The following is a 24,929-nucleotide window of genomic DNA, read 5'->3' on the forward strand; positions in this document are numbered from 1 at the left end:
TACTCGCATGGCTTTTTGCTCGTCGAACTTCAGATCTCTGCGTACCACTGTCCTCTAACTGGTAGGCAAGAACACCCGATAGTTGTGGGGTGTATCAATGTACCCCACAAGTATCCCCAACTCAGTTGTTGGATCTAGCTTCTTCCGGGCATCTTTGGTCACATGGCAATAAACCGATGATCCAAATATCCTGAAGTGACTCACATTTGGTCTCTTCCTGGAAAAAACCTCCATAGGTGTCTTCATTCCCAGTATACGATGTGGGATTATGTTTTGCAAGTATATTGTTGTATTGCATGCCTCAGCCCACAAATGAAGTGGTAGGCTTGGTCATGCAACATTGCTCAAGCTGCTCCCACAATCGATATGTTCTTCCTTTCGGCCACCCCATTCTGCAGTGGGTTATGGGGTGTCATAAACTCCCGTTTAATTCCTTCTGCTGCACATAAGTGCTTAAACTATTGGGAGACATATTCTCCACCATTGTTGCTACACAAGGCCCTTATTTTCTTTCTAGATTCTTTCTATGCCAAGGATTTGAACTCACAAAACCTTGAGAAGGTTTGATCCTTATTTTGCGTAAAGTAGATCCAACATCTACGAGAAAAATCATCAATAAAAATAACATAGTACCTTTGTTTAGCGGTGGAGGTTGTAGAGAATGGTCCACAAACATCTGTATGAACTTGCTCCAGGATTTCTCCAGCTCTATTGTTTCGATCCTGAAAGGAAGAAACCACATACTTACCCAAGGTACAACCTTTGCATGTATCCATTTGCTTCAATTTTCCCTTGGGAACTCCGATAGAAATCGGCTACATGATCTTCAAGGCCCCATGGTGTAAGTGGCCCAATCTTCTATGCCATAGCTCGCCAACATCTTGGCTCTGCACCAACTCTGCTTTGGAACTCAATGCAGCATAGTCGTCTACCTCCAGCTTGTATATATTCTTTACTCAAATCCCAATCCTCTTGGTCTGTCCAGTGCCGATATGCCTCAGAAATGCCTTTCCTTTACTAGAGACTACATCATAGCCTTTGTCTTCTAGCATATCAACGAACACAAGATTCTTCTTCAGACCTGGCACATACTTTACATCAGTCAGGGTGAGAGGAGCTCCATGCTCCCTTTGAAACACAACCATACCTTCACTTGAAACACGGTAATTTCCATCATCACCCATCTCGATTCTCATCTGGAGGTCCTTCTCCTCCAAGGTACTGAAAAGATTCTTATCGCCGGTCATGTGGAATGAAGCTCCACTGTCCAGGTACCAAACACACCCCACCATCGATGAAACCATACATGTGATGAGGGTGAAATCCAATTCAAACTGTGAGGTCAGTGCCTCACCATCTGATCCCTTCAAGGATCCCTTCTTGGATTTCTTCTGTGGACAATTCGTAGCATAATGGCCCACCTCATGACAATGAAAGCATCGCACTTTCGATTTGTCAATCTTCTTCCCACCATGGGAAGAACTGGATTTGGAATGGGACACCTTCCCTTTCCCTTCCTCGCCTTACTCGCTAAGGCTAGATTTTCGTCATCATCTTGCTTTGATGAATATCCATCTTTGGTGCTTCTTCTTATCTCCTCCTGCATCAGATCCGACCAAATTCGTTCCCAATCTGGCAGTTTCTCTCTTCCATTTACCGAGTCTTGGTAGCTATGCCAGCTCTTAGGAAGACCGAGGAGAGCAAGACTCACCATGTCATCATCGGCTGCCGTGATGCCTACACTTCCAAGCTCATCCCTGCAGGTGGTGAGCTTGTTCAGGTATCTTTTCCTGACGATGAACCACACTTGTTGGTTCGAAACACGTCGACAAATGATTTATCCTGTGATTTACGCCGAAGAATTTCTCATAAACATGTAGAGATCGTGTCACACTTTTCACATTTGATTTTCCGAAGCTTGCCTTTCAGTGCCAGCTTCCTCTGATCGTTGTTGTTCAGATATGGATCCTTCAATGTTTTCCACATTAAAAATGGTATCTCCTTCCCATGGAGACTCGAGACTATGTGGTCTTGAACCCCCTCTAGAAGGATTCTCCTTGCTCTAGCCACACATTTCTTCCATTTCACCAATTCTTGGGCATTAGCAGTTGCTAGCTTGGGGACTTCTTGATCAATGAAGTTTTTCAAACCGTTGTCCTCTAATACCACTTCCATACGATCCTTCCAGGCTATATAATTCAAGCTGCCATCAAGGGCATACTTGAGTCTCAAACTGTTGAACTCCATTGGTGAAATTTGAGTTGTGATAAGAATTCGAATTCTATAATCAGGAACTTCAAACTTCAAACTTCTCCCTTCTTTGTATATTTTTCTTTGCTTTGATCACCTTTTCTCTGATACCATGTAGAATTTCTCACTGTAGATCACCTAATAATGCAATATACTAAAGCAAAATACTTGATCTACTTCTACAAACAAACTTGCGGAAGCTTAATCGATTTTGAGCAAGATCAAATAGAACACATATAATAGAGAATGAGAAATCAATCACACATGAACATAGAAGAATACTCTGGGGAAAGCCTCAGCTAAAAACCCCGATCTCTGTATTATCATACAAGTGGAAATATGTTTGGATTACACAAAGATTTAGCTCACAAGCTATCCAGCTGTTATGAAACCATCTCACAAAAATATAGAAAAGATAGATCAACGCCTTAGAATTCATCCTCTTCAAGGGGGCAACCTCCTTTACATTACACAAATGAACAATTCTTGGATGATGCAAATGAAAAGACCTCCTTTCTATATATAGAAGTCTAAGGGGTCATAATATAATTAGAGCCAACTTAACAATAATAATGTAAGGGCACAATAATAACAATAGTGGGCTTCTATGGGGCACAATAGTAACAATATGGGGACTACATGGGTACAACAATATAATAAGGGGGTTGTAATTATAACAATAAGGGGTTACACTAGTAGTATAGGGGCCTAACATGCCCCTCTCCTTCAAAAAGTGTTGTCCTCAACGCTGAAGTAGCTCTTGATGCTTCTGTATAAAATTCTTGTCCTCCCATGTGGAATCTTCAGCGGGTAAGTTCTTCCACTTGATGAGATACTCTGAAATTGATCGATTTCGTAGTTATCGGGTTCTTTCTTCTGTGCCTGCTCCAGGTTCCAATATGAATTTTCCTTCCTCTTCAAGTTCTGGCAATATTGTTCGAACTGGGATCTTCTGCAACTTTTGAATGAGTGGCCATAATTCCTCGTCCTTCTTCCATTCATCCCTTGCTTCGTTTATCTAATTTGGTTGGATAATAGAAATATCACAAAACAATGCTTCCACATCCTCATCCTTTCTTGAGAGTGCATTTGCAACAAAATTTTTCTTCCCTTTTCTATCGATGATGTCAAAGTCATAACCCAACATATTTGTGACCCATTTTTTTTGTTCTTCTAAAGATAATATTTGTTCTAAAAAGTATTTAAGACTATCATGATCCATTTTTACCTTGATATGTCTTCCCATTGGGTAAGGTCACCATTTCTTAAGTGCATGTAGTATTGCCAACATTTCCTTCTCATAAATAGCTTTCTTGAGATGTAGCCGTAAAAATACCCAATCACCTACATCAAAACATTTTTCACTACGATGTTGATCTACCTGTTTTTTCATTTGATTCTACACCAAAGTGGCATTATCCTTTTAAAGTTGGAGAACTTGTTGTTGATGCTCGATGTGATCTTTCACTGCTTGAACCTTTTTCTTCTTGATATGTCCTTCTTTCTTTAGAGTTTGAAGAGTGGTAATTTCTTCCAATGCTTTACAATATATGGTCGGATCCATTTCTTGATGCTCGATGTGATCTTTCACTTCTTGAGCATTTTTCTTCTTTATATGTCATTCTATCTTGATAGTTTGAGGAGTGGTAATTCCGGCCAATGCATTACAAGATATGGTTGGATTCATTTCTTCTTTCTCGATGTGATCTTTCACTTCTTGAACCTTTTTCTTCTTGATATGTCCTTCTATCTTGAGAGTTTGAGTGGTAATTCTTGCCAATGCTTTACAAGATATGGTCAGATTCATTTCTTCTTTCTCTGGGGTTGGTTCCTGGTGTATATCCTCTTCTTTTGATGTTTCTTGATCCTTTTCTTCCTCCTCTTTATACTCTATGTAAAATAATTTCTTCATAGCACACTTATGACCTTTAGTTGATTTGCTATCACAATTGTAACAAAGCCCCTTTTCTATTTTTTCTTCCAATTGTTGTGGTGTAATCCTTGTAGGTTTTGGAAGGCTAGGAGAAGAAACACTTTCATAATTATAGTTGTGAGTGGTGGGATTCCTTGTTTCCATAATTTCACTTTCAATTTATCTTTCCCACTTGAATGCCTTCTCTAATGAATCAGGTTCCCAAAGACGAACCTCATGTTGAAGACATCAATCCTTTGCTTCTCTGGAATATCATTTACCCTTATATTTAATTTTTGGAAGTCCTCAATGTGCTATGCCATTGAATTATTTTGTTTGAGATTTATCAATTGGCTAAAGAAGGTGTTTCTCTTTGTATCCTTATAATGTGCTATCATTTCCTCCGTGAAAATTGACCACGTAACAAGTTGTTTACGAGAACAAAGCCCTTTATACCATAAAAATTGATCCGGTTCTAAATATGAAGATGCAATACATACCTTTTGTAACAGTGGTACACCTTGTAGATCAAAATATTTCTTCATCTGTAGTATCCAATCTACTGGATCCTTGCCATCAAACTTCCTCATCTCGCTTTTTCTTGATTTTAGGAGCGCGATCTTGAAACAACTATAACTCTGTAATTTCGGATCTTCCAGTTTTGAAATTACGATATGCAGTAGCCCTCTATGTCCTCTTTTCAATGCCACCAGTTTGATTGAATTTAGATCCTCCAAGACAAAGTTATGCACAATCTCCCAAGATGACCTGATTATAGACCTTTTCAGAAGAGCGAACTTGTAGGAAATGCCATGTGTCATTGTTTCGACCTTAGGATCTGAAAATTATATATAGGAAACTACAATCTGTCTTCTTTCTGTAAATTCTTATGAAATTTCAATCTGATGCTCAAAACAAAAGTTATGACTATTTTCCCCAGGTCACCTGTTTGGAATGTAATTCGGGAGTCTGCAAAAATTCCAACTTCCTCAGATCATATCTCCACAAATATAGCGCGAAAAGCTCTAACGTTTAGACCTGCAGTTTACAACGATTTCGGCCCAAATGGGTTTTTTTTTAGCATCTGAAACATCGTAGAAAAAAAGTTATAGCGCAAATGCCACGATGACTTGTTTGGAGCAACGAAACGCTAGAATTTAAAGCTCTGATACCAAATGTTATAAAACCAGTTCACAAAAAGATAGAAAAGATAGATCAACGCCTTAAAATTCAGCCTCTTCGAGGGGGCAACCTCCTTTACATTACACAAATGAACAATTCTTGGATGATACAAATGAAAAGACCTCCTTTCTGTATATAGGACTCTAAGGGGTCATAATATAATCAGAGTCAACATAACAATAATAATGTAAGGGCACAATAATAACAATAGTGGGCTTCTATGGGGCACAATAGTAACAATATGGGGACTACATGGGTACAACAATATAATAAGGGGGTTGTACTAATAACAATAAGGGGTTACACTAGTAGTATAGGGGCCTAACACCAACTCTCAGTACAATCCCTCAATGCTGTTCATAGACTGAATAAACACAACATATGCCCCCTCAGTCCTCCAAGCCTCCTATTTCCTTGCGCAGTTTCTCCTGGGTCCTCTGGCTGCCACTTGTGTGAATTGACCTCTCACAAAACTCACCAAGCTCAGAAGTAACTACGTAATCTCCAAGGAATGAATTCCTTCTACCTGCAAGAGTTATCCTCAATGGAATATTCCTACAACTGATAGTACATTGTCCCATCATCTGATCTCAACTGGGTCTCTGACTGAACTTACATGCATGAGTTATTTATGAAAGAATATTCAGTTATCTGAAGTGCAGTAGTTACATGCATGCATGCATTAACTAACTAAACTCATAATCAGTTCCACAAACTGTTGGAACTAATCTAATTGGACTTAACTCAATTAACTGAGCTAACTAATTACAACTCAAAGTACAACTCATCATGATCTCCTTAATCAAGGGATAAATTCCTCAATCAAAGGGGAAATTGTCGCATGTCTTCACATAGACTTCATGTTTGATTTTCTACAACTAATTAACTCAAGATGAATTCATTAATTATTTTACAAACAATTGCTACGATCAAATTCGAATTTTAATTCTCAATTTTAGTTCAGGGACTAACTAAAATTAGAATGTATCCCGAAATGTTATTTATAACAGTTCTATTTTTAGCATTTCTTGTTTCTATTTTCAACAACACTCCTAAACCTCTATTATGTCTCTCTACATTGAAAATGGAAAGTAGGAGAATATTAATGCAAACAAGTGTCACTTCTTACTTAGTGCCTAGTCATATCAACATAATCCCCTAGAACATGATAGAAGCTAGTGCGATTAATCAACTGCTTAATTCCATCATTACCATACCTGGAGAGGTTGACATTGGTGATGCCTGTAGACCTCTCCCAAAATTGAATGCCATCAACCATTAAAACCACAATCCTTGCCATTATTTCACTCATCATTTCGTAGTGATTACAAAGGTATCCAAGGTGATGTGACGACATAGATCCATTAAAGCCCATGGTGAAGCATGCCCCGCATTCAAGTCCCTCATAATACTCCAAGGAGGGCATCATGGCACATCCTTGCCTATACACAGAGGAATGGATTTCATGCTCCTTATACCCTAACACATATCATCTCACCCCATCTAGGAGATAAAACAAATAACCTTAATTTTGTATACTATATCTAAAAATCCTCTTATACTATATTGAAAAATCACCATCAACCTATCTATTTTATCTCTTTTTGAATGTTTTTATCCTCATTCACCACCCCTACATATACGATATGGAAAACCACTTCCTCTCTTATAATCTATCTATTTTTTAAAAAACCATCTCATTTTTTCATTGTGTATTAAATTTATTTATTTTTAAAATTCAACTTAACATATGTTAGCTAACATCCCTAATCGAGGTGCATGCTAATTCATCATCCAACTTGGGACTTTCGTTAAATGTGACAGAATGGGAGGTTATGCAAAAGGGTGGCTTCGACAGGTACATGGTATGTGTGATTAGGTTGACGAGATGGGAGGTGGCGTGGGAGAGTTTAAGGTGGGAGTTAATCGTCGCCACATGTTAAACCTCCAGGTGGTGAATGCATGCATCTCATTCCATGCTTTTACATTGTGGTATAGCGTGGTTTCAAGAGCTGAGCGGAGGCATCTGGGTTTCCTTCTGGTGACAAGCTTGGCAGGGAGGCTCCGTTGTGGGAGGATAACAATGTCGACCTCATGACGTTAGTAAACAAGTTCAATCAACTTGGGAGACCGCTCCGTCTACGCATCGTGGGTCTCTGTTCAACTGGGGATTTGGTTGGTTTGGGTGGCGAGTATATTGGAGTAAAGAAGAGGTTGACAGAAATGGCTCGGCCATCTTCGGGAGCAAGTTCCTCGAGCAATGGGGGTTGGGGGCGCAGTAGAAAGATTGGGTCCCGGGGCAGACGAGGAGCCTCCTCATTGTAGTTGCTGAGGCAGAGTGGTTGAAAATCAGATGTCCAACATATCAATGCAGTTGCTTAAGCATAACCATTGGCACTCTTGAGTAAGTGAGGCAGATGATTGCAGCTTAGGAGGCTGATCTCAATCAACGGATTGAGCAGAAGGTGTAGATGGAGGATTGACGTTTGATGGTCCCTGACCCAGGTCACACTCACGGCAAGCTTACTCAATATAAGCAGATAATACATCTTTATTGGCTGATGAAGAGCATAGTAGCTCGAGCTATTATGCAATCTACTAGTTCCATTAAATTTGATCCCAGGTTTCAGGAAATTCAGAAAGAATTCCAACTTATCCAATTTCAAATTCAGCAGCAGAATGTCTGTTTTGGGCTTATTGAGAAGCACATTCGTACCTTCCTCAACCAGAATTACTAGGTGCCAATGCTAAGGACCCAACCCCGAAAGAATCCTCTGATGACTAGTAACAAGAAATTTCCTTTTTGTTAATTTTGATGATGTATATGCCAATTAGTAATACTTATCTTAGCATGTTAAGGGTGAACTGGTTTATAGACATTCATGCCTATAAGGCTGAGTATGATAGACTTAAAAACCTCAGATTTTTGATGGCTTATAACGTGTTCCGATAGCCAATAGACCTAGCTTCCCACTAGGCAGGTTGAGGCCACAAAATGTCTTTCATGGATGTAACCTGCTTTTGCAAATGAATGAATGAAAGGTCCTACTAAGCTTACAAAAAAAAACATATGTTAGCTAACAAAGTATAATTATGTAAAAAAACATTATGGGTAAAGAGCAAAAGCGGATGTGTGTTTTTAATTATTAAATTAATATCTATTAAAAATTCTTAAAAATGTCTAATTGTAAATTTAAAATATAAAATAATTATTTTTTATACAGGTTTGAAGGATAGAATATGTACATATTTACAAATTTTAAGAAAGAAACACCAATTTAATGTTGTCACACAAACTATTATTAAAAATTTCAAGTTGTAAGTTTAAAATTTAAAATAAATTATTTTTAATATAAATCAATTTGAAAAATAAAATATATACATCTTTATAATTTTAGGAAGTAAACACCAATTTAATGTTATCATAAAAATGATATTTATACACCAATTCTAATATAATGTTCTAAATTATTAAAACAATATAGCTAATATAGTTCTTAAAACAAAGTTCTAAATTATTAAAACAATATAGCTAATATCAACTTAACATGTTATTGATTAGAATTAAATTTAGTTGAGAAGGATAATAATGATTTCTCTTAACAAACTAAGATAAATCTAACTAACTCATCTATATACTATAAAATATAATATACTGATTTTTCTTAATATAATAACTATATTTATTACTGATTTTTCTTAATATAATAACTATATTTATTATATATATATATATATATATTATGAATTTTAATTATTAATCATAACCACCATCATCAAATATCTGAATAATGATAGATATATTAACTTTAATATTTAAGTATACTTAAACATTGTGTATATATACATATAATTGTAATTCTACTTCAAGTAGTTTATATATATATATTTTTTTTTATTGGGTGGAAATTTTATTTTATTTTTTAATTAAAATGTATAATGTATAATTACGGACAAGAATTTGATCCAAAACATTGATTTAATGAAATTTTAAATATTTTAAGATAATTTAAATTGTGAAAATTTAAAATAATTAAATTAAAATAATTTTTTATTTAGCAAAATATATATTTATAACTAAAATGAATTATTCCTTTATTAATTCACTTTATTGTGGTGAGAGCACTAAGATGCTTTCTAACCAGGTATGAGGGAGATCGCAAGTGATATTAGAGAACAATAAACAAATCATTGCTTTATAACTAGGTATAAGGGTGATCTCAAGTGATATTAGATTACAATAAATAAATAAATAATTACTTTGATATATGTATAATAACATCTGAAAATAATTTAACATATATTTATTTAAATCCATTTAAGATGTAAATTTTTAATCATTTAATTAAAAAAATGCATAACATAAAATTAAATAATTTAAAAATTCACTTTTAAAAATGGATGTGGCTTAATACATATACACAAATATTAAATATTATATCTATATATATATATATATTTTTTTTTTTTTTCCTAAGTAAAGTTAATCTATTAATATGTAACAAAATAATATTACAAGGAGGCACAGGCCTCAACAATAGTGAACATTGTCTATCAGAAAAAAACTTGACTGCCTCATTGATGGGGAAACTAGTGCGCAAAGTAAAAAATACTCAGATGTGGGATATCTGTCTTTAAAACATGAAATAACAAAACAAGAGAGATTCCAGCAGAATAATCATAAACCCAGAGAAGTTCCAACACAACAGTCATAACATAAAAGAGCCAGTTAGCAAAGGAGACCTCAAGTAGCATATGAGTGGCACCTGGCTGCGACGTGTCGTCATTTGAGCTCGTCCGGGGCGGGCTCCTCTTCGATGCGGCATGCATACCGGTACCAGTCATCTTCCTCCTCCGACATGTCGCTGTGTGGCCCACGAGCAGCTTGAACGCCACCAGAGCTACCAGCAGTTGCATGCAAACCTGACGCGGCGACCGTGCTACCACCTGGGGGACGCGTGTCTCCAGAACTTCCGCCTGCTGTATGCAGACCGCCACCCAGGGCCTTGCCATGCAGAGGATCCATTTCCTTGTCCATAGCTTGCTTACCAAAATCACGTTCATTCCTGAGCCTGCGTGCCTCCTGATGCTGCACTCCAGTGCTTCCCGACGGGGCATCCTGTGGCTCAGTTTCTTCAGAGAAAATAATGGTAATGGTGGCAGTAATGATCGGTCTATTTAGGGAGCTGCAGAAGCGGAATTGGGTTGAGAGGGGAGCTGGGTGAGGGGGCAAAGGGAAATTGGCAGTGTGGACCACGACATCTCTTCGGAAAATTCTTGGAAACTGTGCACGACCCCGACCACTGCGGGTATCAAGGTACCTGCCTAAGACCGAGCTATGAGGGTGAGGAATTTCAGGGGAAGGGGAAGGGGAGATGGAATCAGGGCTCGGCGCCTCCGGAGGGCGGACGCTACCACCCCGACTTCCACCTCTTCGACTTCTCATACGATGATGGATATGAGCCATGGCAGAATGCCAGGTTGAGTTTTCAGTGGAGGAGATGGTTGAGGAATTGAGCAGAGGGTGAATAGGGGAAGGTTGGGCGGAGGTCAAATTGCAAAGTCTGGAATGAGAGTAGTGATGCCCATTGCCAAGGTCAACACAACTCACTAACCAGCAACGACTCCCAGTTACTGTGCGTGAACAGGGTTCAACAGCTTGGGGCGGACAATTGCAATGGAGCAGGGGAGGAGAGGAGTCCATATCTGCGCAAATAATGAGCAGCTCTCGGCCCGAGCATCCATTAAATGCCGCTTGCAGGCGGCCATGAATTCGGCTCAGGCTGGCTTGGGAGGGAGTGCTTATGGCCAGAGGGCTCGTCCTCTCGCCGCCTACCAGTCTAATCCCCATTAATGTTCTGATTAACACCCGCATTTGGGTACACAAATATTAAATATTAAATATTAACATATAAACAAATATTAAATATTAACATTAAAAAATGTGTATACACAATTTTTTGTTTGTTTACTAGGTTATTTAAGTATGAGATGAGTGATACCCTTAACTTGTGGTTTAAGTAGTTGTGATTTCGAGGTATCTAAGCTCTCAAAATCACTTGAGGATCACATTGGCTCTTAGCATCACTAGATTTTTTGCCCACAAAATTTTGAACTAGCGACATTTACATAACGAAACACACATCACCGAATACCTTAACAAAACAACATCTACTCTATACCTAATGAAGTATAAACAAACATTAAATATTACCATTTAATATCATATTATAAAATAAATATTTATATTATATAAAATAAAATAAAAATTAAATTAAAATAAATGATTAAATCTACATTATTTACATTATATAAAATAAAAATAAAAATAAAATAATTAAATGTATATTAATTGCAAAGGATTTCAAAATAGAGTTGTCTATAATGCAACTTTTTGGAGATTCCGGTGACGGAATCCGGCGGAAGAAATTGAGGTTAAATCTTGATTTGTTGCAGTTAAAATGGTTTTTTAACTGCATATTTGGATTCAGCACCTTGAAAAACCCCTTGGACGCTTTCATTGTGCGGAAACTAGCTATCAAACTTGCGATTCCAATAAATTCCTGTCGGATTTCGACCGGAAAAACCCGCCAGAAAGACTTTCAAAAAGTCGCGTTATAGACAACTGCTTTCAAAATCAATCGCTTCTCATCTATATCCATAACATAGAAAAACAATATTATATATATATTTTAAGTATACTGGTTTAATAATATTTATATATATAGATAGATAGATATATTAATTAGTGTATACTAGTTTGTGATTTGTACTTTTGGCTAATCTACTCTAACCGAGGGGTATCAAAGATTTTTTTAAGACATTGTGACTAGGCATGTATGGATTATCTTTAAACCTAATGCAAAGGTGTTTTAGTTGGGTATCAAAGATCTTTTAAGAAATTGTGATATTGGGGTATGGATGGATAATTTTTAAATATGACTCAACTATGTATAAGTTATAAAAAACATATAAACTTTTAACATGAATAAAGATATATGTGTTTTTTTTTTTTTTGCCAATTTTTAATTATGACTTAAAAATATATAAGTTATAAAAAACACATTAATTTTGACTTAAAGATATATAAGTTATAAAAAACACATTAACTTTGAGTGATTGAAATTACCATTGAAACTTGCATAACTCATACTACACATTACACAATGCTATTCAGGAAATCTCTAACAACACGTGCTATTCCGAAAATCTCACAACACACTAACTCTTAACATGAGTAAATATGTTTTGGTTAAGACTTTGTAATCCAGGGGTATCAATGATCTTCTAAAAAAAATGTGGCCTTGGGCATGCATGGATGATGTTTAAATGTGAGACAAGTGTGTTTAAGTTGGATATCAAGGATATTTTAAGAAACTGTGACATGAGCATATATAAAATCTCTAAAAAAAAAAAAAAAAAAACTGTGACATGAGCATATATAAAATCTCTAAAAAAAAATGTGGCCTTGAGCATGGATGGATGATGTTTAAATGTGACACAAGGGTGTTTAAGTTGAATATCAAGGATATTTTAAGAAACTATGACGTATATATAAAATCTTTAAACATGACGTAAGCTTGCTTAAGTTATAAAAATCACTGGTGAATTTTTTGTATCCACACCATTTGAAAAAATAACTTTTATATCAATAACTTTTAGACAAAAAAAAAAAAAAAAAAAACCCTAACATAACACCCTATCACTCACAAACTTCCTAACATAACACCCTATCACTCACAAACTATTATATATTTCACATGATAAATTTAATATAAATTTTATTAAAAATTATAATCCCATTTTATCAATTAAAATTTTGACCATAAACATCTCAAATTATTTAAAAAAAATCAAATTATTAAAATTCCAAGAAATAAAAAAATAAAAAAATCAATTTGAAATTTGTGAAAAAATATAAAAATGAAAAACTACTCTCAACAAAAACCAATTAACAGAACACAATACATATATGGTTTTAGAATTAATGATATTAAAATAAATGCTATTATTACAAAAATAAATGTGAGTGAGTAATTTCCTTTGGTCTTCTTTATTTATTGCATGCATGGTGGTGAATTTCCTGCTTCTGCTGCCTCTTTTTCTGTGTATTTGTTCGCGACGACTGGAGTCTGTGACGACTTTGGTCTGCTGCGCAGTGCATGCCGGAACAATGAAAAGCATATACACATTGTATATATCGTATATCCATCTATAGTTATAGTTATCCATCTGGACACGGTTCTGCTCCTCGTATTCCTCCATCGCCCAAAGCAACGGTATGCAGAGTTGGTTTTCTTTGACCTTTTTCTTTCTTTCTTTTGCTTTGCTGTTTTCATCTGCGATTCAACGCTTAACAACCGAAGTGGGGGAACGAGAGGGGGGGCGCATGTTCCCGAGCCTAAGAACATGAATATAATAATTATTAGTAATATTTAAATATTAGAATGGGCCTGGGTGGCCTGGAACCAGCACGGAGGCGTCCCCACGCGGAAAGCCCCCACGCGGTTTTCGTCGATCCCACGGCTGTGCATGGCGCCGGAAATCTAGGGGCAGGGCGTAGCCGTGCGATCAGGGGGAGCAGAGGGAGAAGTTAGCGTACTGTGTGGCCTTTGGCTACGGTAATTCTGCAGGGAGTTTATTTATTTTGTATTTTGGGTCGGAGGAATAGAGTTGTGGGTGGGGGGAGGTGTCGTGTTGTGTGTATGTGTTTGTGGTGAAAGAAGTCTGTGTGTGTGTGTGTGTCTGTCTGAGTGTGTGTATATGTTTCGAGGGGATTGATATATATATGTGAGTATATGTTTCGAGGGGATTGATATATGTGTGTGTATATGTTTCGAGGGGATTGATTTATATGAGCTCTGCGTTGATCGCAGGCAATAGGAGAGCAAGGAGCCCGCGAATCGAATCGCGGGGAGAAGCCCGGGAGATTCTGGTTCTTGTTCCATTGATTGTGGTTGCATTAGTGATCAGGTAGATATATTTTATATTTTTCAGTTGGGGTGGTGCTAAGGGGAATCGAACCGAGAATGAGGCGAATGAGAGCCAAGAAGGGCATCGCTGGAAGAAGAATCACGGGGGCATCCGGTGGTCTGGCGTGTTTTTGAGAGTGGGCCGCGTTTCGGATTCGTTCAGATTTAGTTTGTGGAGGGGGGAGGAAGGCCGGGAATCAAGAAATCAATCCAGGGCCATGGCGCAGCAGCAGCAACAGTCTGCTCAGCCTGTTGGCTTGGGTGGTGGAGGTAAGACTGCCGCCGCCACCGCCGCCACCACCAACAGTAACAATACCGCTGTGGTTAATCAGAACCAGCAGCAGCAGCAGGGGGATACAACTTATACCAAGATCTTTGTGGGTGGGCTTGCATGGGAGACTAAGAGGGAGACCATGAAGAAATACTTTGAACAGTTTGGGGAAATACAGGAGGCTGTGGTCATCATGGACAAGAATACAGGGAGGTCTAAGGGCTATGGTTTTGTAAGTCTTTCTATTCTCTGCTTACCCCTTTTTTTTTGGATGATCTTGTTTGTATATGCATTAATAGATACACGTCTGTCTCTATGTGTCTGTATATATCTTTGTGTATATGCACTTTTAACACACAGTATGCACATATATGTACATACATATATATTTATATGTATGTATGTGAGTGATTTTTTAGGTCATGATATGTAGGGTTGGTGTTAAATTTATGGCTTCTGTGCTGGCTTTTCTTTTGTGTTGGGGATTTGCTTTTCTGATTACATGCATCTCTGCAGGTGACATTCCGGGACCGGGAGGCTGCAAAGAGGGCATGCGCAGATCCATCGCCGGTGATCGATGGCAGACGGGCTAATTGCAATCTTGCTTCATTGGGTGCCAGCAGGAGTCGGCCTTCTCCTCCTCAGCACAGTAGGCCTTTCATTTATTTAGCCCTTCTTTTGTTTTGGTTTTTGCAAGATTGGTTTTATTACTGGCTGAAAGGACTAATGATCATGGATGGTGATAAGTTACATTACAATGTTGTTTTGACATCCTTAACATCCATATGAAGCATAACTCACAAAGTCACATACCAGATAATAGAAACTAGGACCTTATCCATTGGGCAAACAAGCTAGGTTTACACACAAATGCTAGATGGTACAGATAGATGGAACATGGGATTTATGCATAGATGGGTCATAGATATTGGATGTCAGGCAACTGTGTGTTTTGTTAGTGACAATGGATGTCTGGTCCATTGTTAAAATTTGATGATTAGTGACATGAGGTTTCGATTGCAAATCTCAGATTCAGATCTTTGAATCTGTGGTCATGAAATACGATAAATTGATGGATGCTCTTTGTGATGTGTATCCATGGGGATTGATATTTTTTCCTTTCCCTATTACAGTGAAAGACATCCCCCCACATTCAAATTTACAAGCAAAGATTGTCTTTCTTGGAAGGCCCTCTTGCCGTTTTGCTAAAAAACACAAATCTCGATTAGAATTGAATTTTTTTTATAAATTCTGGAAAAATAAATTTCCCTCACTCCTTGCACTTAGGCACTTTTTCATTCAGAATGAAAAAGTGGGTACCTTGCCAGCACCCTGTGGATTCCCAACTTTACCCAGTTTTCTGGATGGAGGGCAGTATTGACTGCCAGCTGCAATAGTGGCTGGTAACCACATATAACATTCATTGAAAATCTTGATTTGAATTAATTCTAATCAGATCAAATGAGATTTTTTGAACTTTGTTTATTGCTTTCAAAAGAACAAATGTGCTTTCTGATGCAGAAAAATTAGTCCTGGAGTTACTTATACTATTAATGTTAGCTGCTTGTGGATTGATATTGGGAAGTTTATATGGAAAAAGATAGTTGTATTATTCATTTATCTTTGTGTAGTTTGGGTACTTGAAAGTTATGTACAGGGCACTTTACATTGGGTCATTGAAGAGATAGCTTGAAGGTGTTATAAATAGAGATTTATACGAGTTCAAGGTTATACAGTCGCCTGTTATTCAGCACGAGTTTGCGTGCTAACTTATGTTGGCTGAATCAGGTGGCAGTTGCCAATTAGCCCTCGGCTGGAGAGACTGCTGTTGCAGTACTTGTTTCTACAGGTAAACTGAAATGCCAACTTCTGAGCTGAAACACAACATTAGGACCTTGTCTGTCCTGAAAGACCATCTATGGTTTATCCAACCTGTTCTTCATGACATCTGAGTTTGGGTTTTAGAAGTATAGATTGCTTATTCTGCAGTGTTACAGCTAACAGATGTCAGTATTCATAAGCAATGGAATGTGCTTCATTGCCCATGGAATATTTGTAACTTCTAGGAGGGAAAAAAATATATGGATGTATTGGGAGTTGACAAATATCACTAGGTAGGGATGCCTCGGATGTTTTGATTCTGGTTTGTGTTAGGTATGTAGCTGTTGCCTTACCAGTCAGAAGCAACAAATCCCTTTATGTCAGATTGTATCATATTGAATTTGGAGTTTGAAAAGTATGACCAGGTAGTGTTGCGTGGGTTGTGGTTTGTGTTGGGGTATGTAGCTGTCACTCAACCAATAAGAAGTATCACATCCTTCTATGTCAGATTATTTTATATTTTTCATACTAATAACACCTTGTTGTCTTCTTACTTCCTTGCTGGTTCATGTAGGCAACCGTTTCAGACCAAGTGCTCACTTTCATGGAGGCTCTCAAGCTGGAGTACCTGCTTATAATGGTGGCTTGGCATTTCCACAACCTGGTCCCTACCCTTATCAACAAGGCTATCCATATTCTCCATTTGGGTGAGCCTAAACATGCAATTCTAATTTTGTCTTTCGAGGACTTTGATCTTGTGCATTAGAAAGGTTGAGGCACAATTTTCGTAATCATGTTATATGGTTTTTGGATATGATAGCTTGTGGAATGACAATCCTCATAAACACTTTCGATGAGATTAGTTTCTTACCTAACGTGATTTTATATATATTTCTCTAAATAGTTAATTACCGTGTATTTGCAGGTTTCCAGCATATCCTCCAGATTTCAATTTTGCACAGGTATTATCAATAATAAAAACCACCGTGTTTTTGTGACTGTTCTTTTGTCTTTTATTATTTATGGTTTTGGTTTATATTCCGCGTGCAGTACCGATGAGTTCATTTTAGATTTTGTATATTTTAGAGGTCATTGTTCCCTTTTCATTCAAGCAGAGATACTACTAAAAGCCATGTATTTATATGCCAACTTTTAGGTTGTAATAAGGGGTGGGAGAGAAGATGCCTTGTCTCAATTCACTTGTTGCCTTGTCTCAATTCACTTGTTCGTGTCTTATATGTCTATGTCTACTTGCTTTGTTGCAGGGATATTATAATCCGTATGCAGCACCCCAGTTTCCACAACTATATGCTGGTCCAGCAGCAACAATGTATCCTCATGCACAAGTAACACAAGGTACATCTGGCTATCCTGCTTCACCGGGATATATGCAGGGTCCACATATTGTTCAGTATAGCAGTGCAGGATTGGTAGCAACAACAAATGCTTCATCACAGTATGGGGGTGTGGCATCAGCACAAAACCCTGGTCAGTCTTCGGGTATATTATACTCCCAGTTTTATGTCAAATGTTAAAAAAAAATTCAAACCAGTGGGTTTTTTAGCAGATGAAAATGATGTTAACTTTTTATACAATATTTTAATTTTTGACAAATTCTTTCTAATGCAGGATTGACACTAACAGGTGCAAATTCGGTTTCTGTAAGTCGGAGTCCAGGACAGACACCCCAACAATATGCAGTACCAGTGCCTCTTCAAAAATATGCGGCTGTAGCAGCTTCTGAACAGACTGCTTCCTGATGTATGTTTTGTGACTATTGAAGAGGGTAAAGAGAAGAGGCATACTTGTTCAACAATGACCTAAAGTTGAGATCAAACTTGAATTGAATATTCTCTATGATCCATCTTTACAAATTAAAAGAGCATTATATTTAAATTGTTTCCATGAACAACTATTTCAGTTAATTTTGATCCTTATTGCTAAAAGTCCCCAATTTTTATTCTTTTGAATTCTATACATTTACGATTGAGAACTAGCTTTCGAGAGGCTGATATGGGACTATAAGAACGGATTCAAAAAGATATATTACCAAGAGTTTGTTTTTCAACAATGTATTTGGCTCATGCAGACATTACTTTAAGTATCTGATGTTTCAAATTTTATCATTTAGGTATATTTTCATTACAAATAAATAGATGAAATTTGAGTCAGATTGAGATCACTTATGTAAATGAACTCTTGTTCTAACGACATTGTAGATCAAATGAAGTGATAACGTTCAAAATTATTTAAACCAATAATGCGAGATTTGAGTTAAACACCCGTATGCATGTTTCAATCGTGTATGTAGTAGACTGCAAAGGAAGGTCGACAAGGTTCATTTTCGCTTCAATTTTTAAATCCTCCCATATATGGCATATGCTACTGTCTACATGAGGTTTCAGTTAAAACCATTTATGCATGTTTCAATTCTGGATTAAAATTCAAAGGAAGGTTAATCAAATTCCTGGCATTGAGGTTTTCAAGATTGTTTAGCAGGGGCCCTTTTTTGTGATAATTTTACTTATGTTTGATCTATGGGGAGTTGTGAACCGCAACTCCTCATTAACATAGTAATATTTTAATAGGGTCTAATTGTTATTGCCGTTAGGCATTTACTAGAATCACTATAGTTGGCTAAGGTAGTAACACTCCACTCTGAAGTTCGTAGAGGTCACTATTTTGGGGTAAATTGTTGATTTCAAAGTTTGAGGTTGAAATATATTGGTCCCCATATCTGTTTGTCAATTTGGAATCATTTTATATTTTACCCAAATCAAGATATTGTGTTTATCTAGATAGAATTAGATCCCTTGGGTACACATTCGATACATTTTAGTCTGTTAAAGTGGTTGTGGTAGATGCCCAGGCTTTTAGTTTCATTAATTTACCAGCTGTTTAAAATCTCCCACGGAGAAAATTGTAGTTTACTGAGTAGTAAGGAAGTATCACTGACAACTTGGCTCGTGTTAAACCCCAACGTGTACTTGTTTTCAAAATAGTTTATAAATTTTATCCTCAAATTTGTAGTCCCTTTTATAGGCTACTACACTGTTAGAATCCTGCAAGGAACGGGACCAAAGTAAGTTCATCCATCAATCCGCAGCAATCGGAAACGAAGAGAGATAATCATCCACAACGCTTGAAGAGATGTGTAGACAAAGCACTGTCAATCCTAACATCATTATCTATCCAATACGATGGAAGAGGATATCTTGCATACAAGAACATCGTGTCTAATTTCTAGATTCATGGGATTTTAGCCCTTGGAGAAGACCTCAGTAAACCAGGTTAAAGAAAACTGAAAGCTGGGAAGATTGAGAGATCTCTGACAAGAACATTAGGTCTAATTTCTAGATTCATGGGATTATTGGCCTTGGAGAAGACCTCAGTAAACTAGATTACTGGGAACTCTCTTTACTTCGAAACTAAAGGAAGATTATTTAAGTACCTTATTCGAGATCAAATCTTTGTTTATTTACTAACTCAGGTCTTGAAATTCTAGAAGCTGACTTATTTGGATTCATAGGCTTCTTATAGATATCCTTGCTACATAATAAAATACTATTGGATTTTAAATCTTTTGTTATCTATGTGCATCTAGAATAAACTAGTGAGAAGACACTCAACCATTCATACTAATGACGTGGAAAATTGTATTAATCTCCTCAGTGTATGTACGAAGAGACGTCTTCAACGTTTACTACCTCTTAGCTATGTCTAGATTTTGCCTCTTAATAATCTTATGCACTAACTATAGATGGTAATTACCATTGACACATCCATTAACATGTTAATGGAGCATGTAACATCCATATTGATTGGTTGATTAGATTTGTAGTTGATTCAAGTAACGTATAAGACATTTCATCTCATGTTTTACTTTTTAACGCCTCTTTTAAATGGTTGTTTTACCTGGGAGTATATAAATTTAAAAATTGATTTCCAACTCCTCGGAGTACATAAATTTGAAAATTGATTTCAAACTCCTAAATCACATCAGTCACAAAATTGATTTGAAAGGAAAAGTATCAAAACAAAAAGTACAATTTAATAATCATTAGTGAGCTATCTACTATAACCTATGGTTCTTGATTTGTTTAATGGTATCCTTGAAAGATTATTGGAATGCAATCCATGAGTCATGTAGAAATATTGCCAATATCATTAAAGTAGAGAAATAGTAATTTTCAATTTGGAATTTGGAAAGGAAATGAAGGACTTTGAGAGAAATAGTAACTTTCACTCTTGACTTTGAAAGTGAATGAAGGGTTTTGAGAGGAGCAAATTTGATCTAGCTAAGGTTTTTTCCACCGACTCTTATTCTACAAGATGATTGAGAGGTTAATAATGAAATAATGATAGTGCTAAAGAGGTTAACAATGACACAATGATAATGATAGTGCTAGAGATATTCACAATTACATTATGATAGTGTTAATGCAAACAACAACATAAATATTTGTATACAAACAACTATTATTTCACACATTCACAACCAACCATGTGAAAGTGTTGGAACAATTTCATTTCTAATCAATTAGTTTCCCAAGGTACACATTAGAGATATTCACAATTACATTATAATAGTGTTAATGCAAACTAACAACAACATAAATATTTGTATACAAACAACTATTATTTCACACATTCACAACCAACCATGTGAAAGTGTTGGGACATTTTCATTTCTAATCAATTAGTTTCCCAAGGTACACATTTCATTGGCCCTTGGAGCCATTGACACTCTTTTTGGCTTTTGGCTAACCCATCACTTAATGGACTCTATAGCGTGTAATGGAATTTTTGGTTATGTGCTTTACTAATAAGTTACACTTATGTCTCTTTACATTTTATTTCTTTGTGTTCTTTTGCCTCCTCATTCCTTGCATTTCATTATTCAACCTTCTCGCTCCCCTTTTTTATCCTTCTGATGCGCCATCTTTTATCCACATTGAGTCATTTGTTCGACACTTGTTGTTCCTTGCACTAAAACCCTTTTCTAATCTGTGTCGTTTTTACACATTGTTGTCTATCTTGTGCTTGCACCATCTATTTCAACTCCAAGCGCTCTTATTTTATTGAGATTTGTCATCTCCTCAATGTGCCTTGTGCATTTCAGTTGTTCTTCCTTCAAAATTGTGCATATTTCTCACATTGCGCTCTTCACTACATCGCGTTTGCACATACAATGATATAATGCATGCATTGTTTTTCTTTATCTTGTCTCCAGTTTGACTTATTCTCGCGAGCACTTGTGCTAACTAACAACACAAATATTTTTATATAAACAACTATTACTTCACACATTCAAAGCCAATCAATGTGAAAGAGTTGGGCTAATTTCACTTCTTTCTCAATGTACACATCTCATCGACCCTTGGAACTAGTGATGCTATTTTGAATTTTAGCTAGCCTACCACTCAATGAACTCTATAATATAGTGGGATTTTTGACCATATGCTTTACTAATGATCTATGTTCCTTGTCTAATGTGTGTTGTTCACATGTTATTGTCTTCCTTGTGCTTTCATCATTTAAATCAACTTGAAGTGCGCATCCTTTATTGAGATTTGGCATCTCTCCCTGCTTTCTTCTTGCCTTGGTTTAACTTATCCTTGTGACCACTTCTTGTGCTCACACTAAAATAATTATAGATGCCCTTGCATCAACTTATCTTTGCTAGTACATAATATCCCTTGTCCTAAATGTTTTCACTACCAAAATTCACTCAATCTCTTTTGGCTTCTTTCTCAACTCATGCTTCCTCCAATCCATTTCAACAATTCCTCATCATCATCATATGCAATAATTTTTCCTTTGTATTCATACAAGCCTAGCCAAGTTGAATTTTGATGAATTGCCAAACTCTAGAAATTCCACCTTAGATGCATGATAGATTGTTGCTAGACTTTCTCCAATTTTACTTGGTCTAATCTTCCTTAATTTGAGCTTGCTATATGTGCCACTGGGATAACAATCTTTTCTCAAATACAACATTACTTAGTTTCCAATGTCAAGTGGCTTAAATCACTTGCTCACATCAATGTTATCCATGCACATCACTCTATTCTCCTCCAACCTTGTTTGGACCGCCACATCTATCTGCTCCATTTGTTTTTCAAAAAACACTATATCATCGATGTTCTTCACATTCACAAAGAAATATAGTAATTTTAACAATATCTTGAAGGTAGAAAAACTTGTTGCCTTTTTTGCTAGATTGTTGTATGAAAATTATCCCTGCACTAACCTTAATCCCATTACTTTGACTTGTTTTTAGCTAAAAACATCTTATAAGATTCCATAATCCATTTCACCACCTCTATTTCCAACTGTATAATCAAATATATTGAACAAAATTTTAGTCCCCATTTGACCTTTTTCCACATCATCTAACTCAAAAATTTTGTGCTCCTATTTGAGGTGATTATCTTTAATAATGCATCGGTTCACACTCTCTAAACAATAATTCCACATAATAGCACACATCTTTGCATTTTGTTCAAGGGAAAAGTTTGTCATTTTTGAAATCTTATCAACCACTACACAAATTGCATCGAATTTGCATTGTATTTGATAGTGTAGCATAAAATCCATTGACATATTCTCCCATTACATCGTCAATACTAATAACAACGTATGCAGTTGTGTTTTTTGTTTTTGTCGTTTTTTCCATTTGGTATATCCTGCACCATTCCACAAACTTGCTCACCTTTTTCTTCATACTTGGCCATCACTCCACAAACTCGCTCACCTTTTTCTTCATACTTGGCCATTAGTTCCCCCCATCCAACATTGCAAGCATCTTATTGTCCCTGAAATGGCCTCTTAATTTGCCACTACAGATATTTTTTTTTATCGAGTTCTCCCTTATTGATTTTTTGAGGATCCACAACTTTCTTCCCATAAACCAATAACCAACTTATATAAAATAGTCTACATGTGTTGTTTTGTCTCACATAACTATTGTTCTACTTATCTATGTAACTTACACAAGATCCTATTAAGCGTTATCTTGTTCCCCTATTCAAAGTTGCTATTTTGGGTTCTTCCATTCCATATAAATGTGCACCTTTTCATGCAAATTGTGATTGATGCACTTATTGTGGGAAAGGGATGGCACAACTAAAGCTTTTCACTTGCACTCAGAGATGAAAATATGAACATGGGTCATTATTTTTATTGTTTCCTACAAGGTATTTTTTAAGGATTGAAATATTGTGCCTATTTATAGTATTATAGACGATTATTCTAGTTTGAAAAGTCATACATATAGAATGTAGGTGAATATTCAATAAAAAAACATCTAATTTAATATTAGAATTGGTAATTATTTTGGCTAATATCATCAATTTAATCATATATATGTAAAAAATTGGTAAATTTGTAATGAAATGGGTGAATATTTTATTATTATAGAAAATGTCAAAAAATAGCCAATTAGCTAAATTCCGCCCCTAAAATTTTCCCTAGTATCCTAGTGATAAAAGATGTAAATTTACTGGATTTTTAATTCTGTGTGATCAAAACTAGCATTTGCTTTTAAAAGTTTATTATATAGTAAAAAATGATTTGTAAAAAATTCTATTAATTATTAACTTATTTTATTTTTTTATTGATATTTAATAAGTTAAATTTACCTTGTATTCTATTTTTTTTAGAAAATGATAATGAATATTTAATGTGTGCACCAAATTTTTTTGTGTGCGAAAATTCAATTTAAAAGTGAGTGCTTTACCAATGCAATCTACACAAACTATAATTTTTTTTAAACGAATCAGATAGGAGATTTTATATTAATAAAAGTCTCAATTCTAGGCTAGTATCCTTATATTAGAACCCTTACATCTAGAATCATCCACAAAAGGGATATCTTCGAAAGAGTAAACACAATGTTTACTATCTCTATTATTAACAACACTCTTCAAACAAAAAAGATGATCTCCATAGTTTCTATAAAAATTTATTTACAAAATGCAGAATTTGCAAGCTAACATGACAAAAGAATACAAAACAAAAACAAAACTGTGAACTTTCCATAAAATTCCCATTATCTGGATGAAATTGCAACACTTTTCTACTTATAATTTTTTGAACAAGTTTTCGCCTTTCCTCGAGAACTGTTTTTTGACTTTCTTTTGACTTGGGTCCACACCCCATCTTCTCCTAGATTTGAAGAGACTCCCATGCCTATGATAAGGGTGGTTACATTGTTAGAATCTACCAAAAGAATTGGAGGAGGAGAAATTAGCCCACGAAATCACTTTCCTATTATTTCCTTTTGGAGATGCGTGCCCTGTTGAGACCGGAATTGCTTTCCATTTTTCTAATTTTTTGTGCATTGTACTTTGTTGCAAACCAGAAACATGCAAGGAAACATGGGAGGACTTAGTAAGGACGCCCACTACTGCCTCAATCATGGAGTCCTTCGATTTGATTTCAAAAGAGGTGGGTAGATCATTGAGCTTGATATTCGAAGGCTTTGAAAATTTTAGACCTTTTTGTTCACTTTTCTTGC

General features: G+C 36.1%; 1 protein-coding gene across 3 annotated transcripts; it reads left to right on the forward strand.

Annotated features, from left to right (window-relative positions):
* The first annotated feature begins 13,453 nt into the window (after positions 1–13,453).
* LOC149182650 (uncharacterized) lies at positions 13,454–18,481 on the forward strand. 3 transcript variants are annotated; one of them, XM_089416919.1, is made up of 7 exons: positions 13,454–13,623; positions 14,221–14,819; positions 15,104–15,236; positions 16,983–17,115; positions 17,334–17,370; positions 17,674–17,908; positions 18,038–18,481. In XM_089416919.1, exons 2-7 carry the CDS (start codon positions 14,535–14,537, stop codon positions 18,166–18,168), a joined length of 954 nt encoding a protein of 317 aa, XP_089273045.1. In that variant the 5' UTR covers positions 13,454–13,623; positions 14,221–14,534; the 3' UTR covers positions 18,169–18,481. The 3 variants fall into 3 exon arrangements, with proteins under 3 accessions (XP_089273045.1, XP_089273046.1, XP_089273047.1); XM_089416920.1 differs by lacking the exon at positions 13,454–13,623 and adding an exon at positions 13,813–13,965; XM_089416921.1 differs by lacking the exon at positions 13,454–13,623 and having other exon boundaries at positions 14,017–14,819; positions 17,674–17,896.
* Positions 18,482–24,929: the final 6,448 nt, after the last annotated feature.

Source organism: Pinus tabuliformis, chromosome 3_2, assembly GCF_031772625.1.
Source record: "Pinus tabuliformis cultivar Carrire ecotype Pingquan chromosome 3_2, CPIR1, whole genome shotgun sequence".
Taxonomy (NCBI): domain Eukaryota; kingdom Viridiplantae; phylum Streptophyta; class Pinopsida; order Pinales; family Pinaceae; genus Pinus; species Pinus tabuliformis.

Bases quoted from the DNA above. Each gene is read 5' to 3' on its own strand.
- LOC149182650 (XM_089416919.1), top strand. From the start codon at position 14,535: ATGGCGCAGCAGCAGCAACAGTCTGCTCAGCCTGTTGGCTTGGGTGGT. The intron at 15,237-16,982 runs GTAGGCCTTTCA...TGGTTCATGTAG, and splicing joins GCCTTCTCCTCCTCAGCACA to GCAACCGTTTCAGACCAAGT. The intron at 17,909-18,037 runs GTATATTATACT...TTTCTAATGCAG, and splicing joins AAACCCTGGTCAGTCTTCGG to GATTGACACTAACAGGTGCA.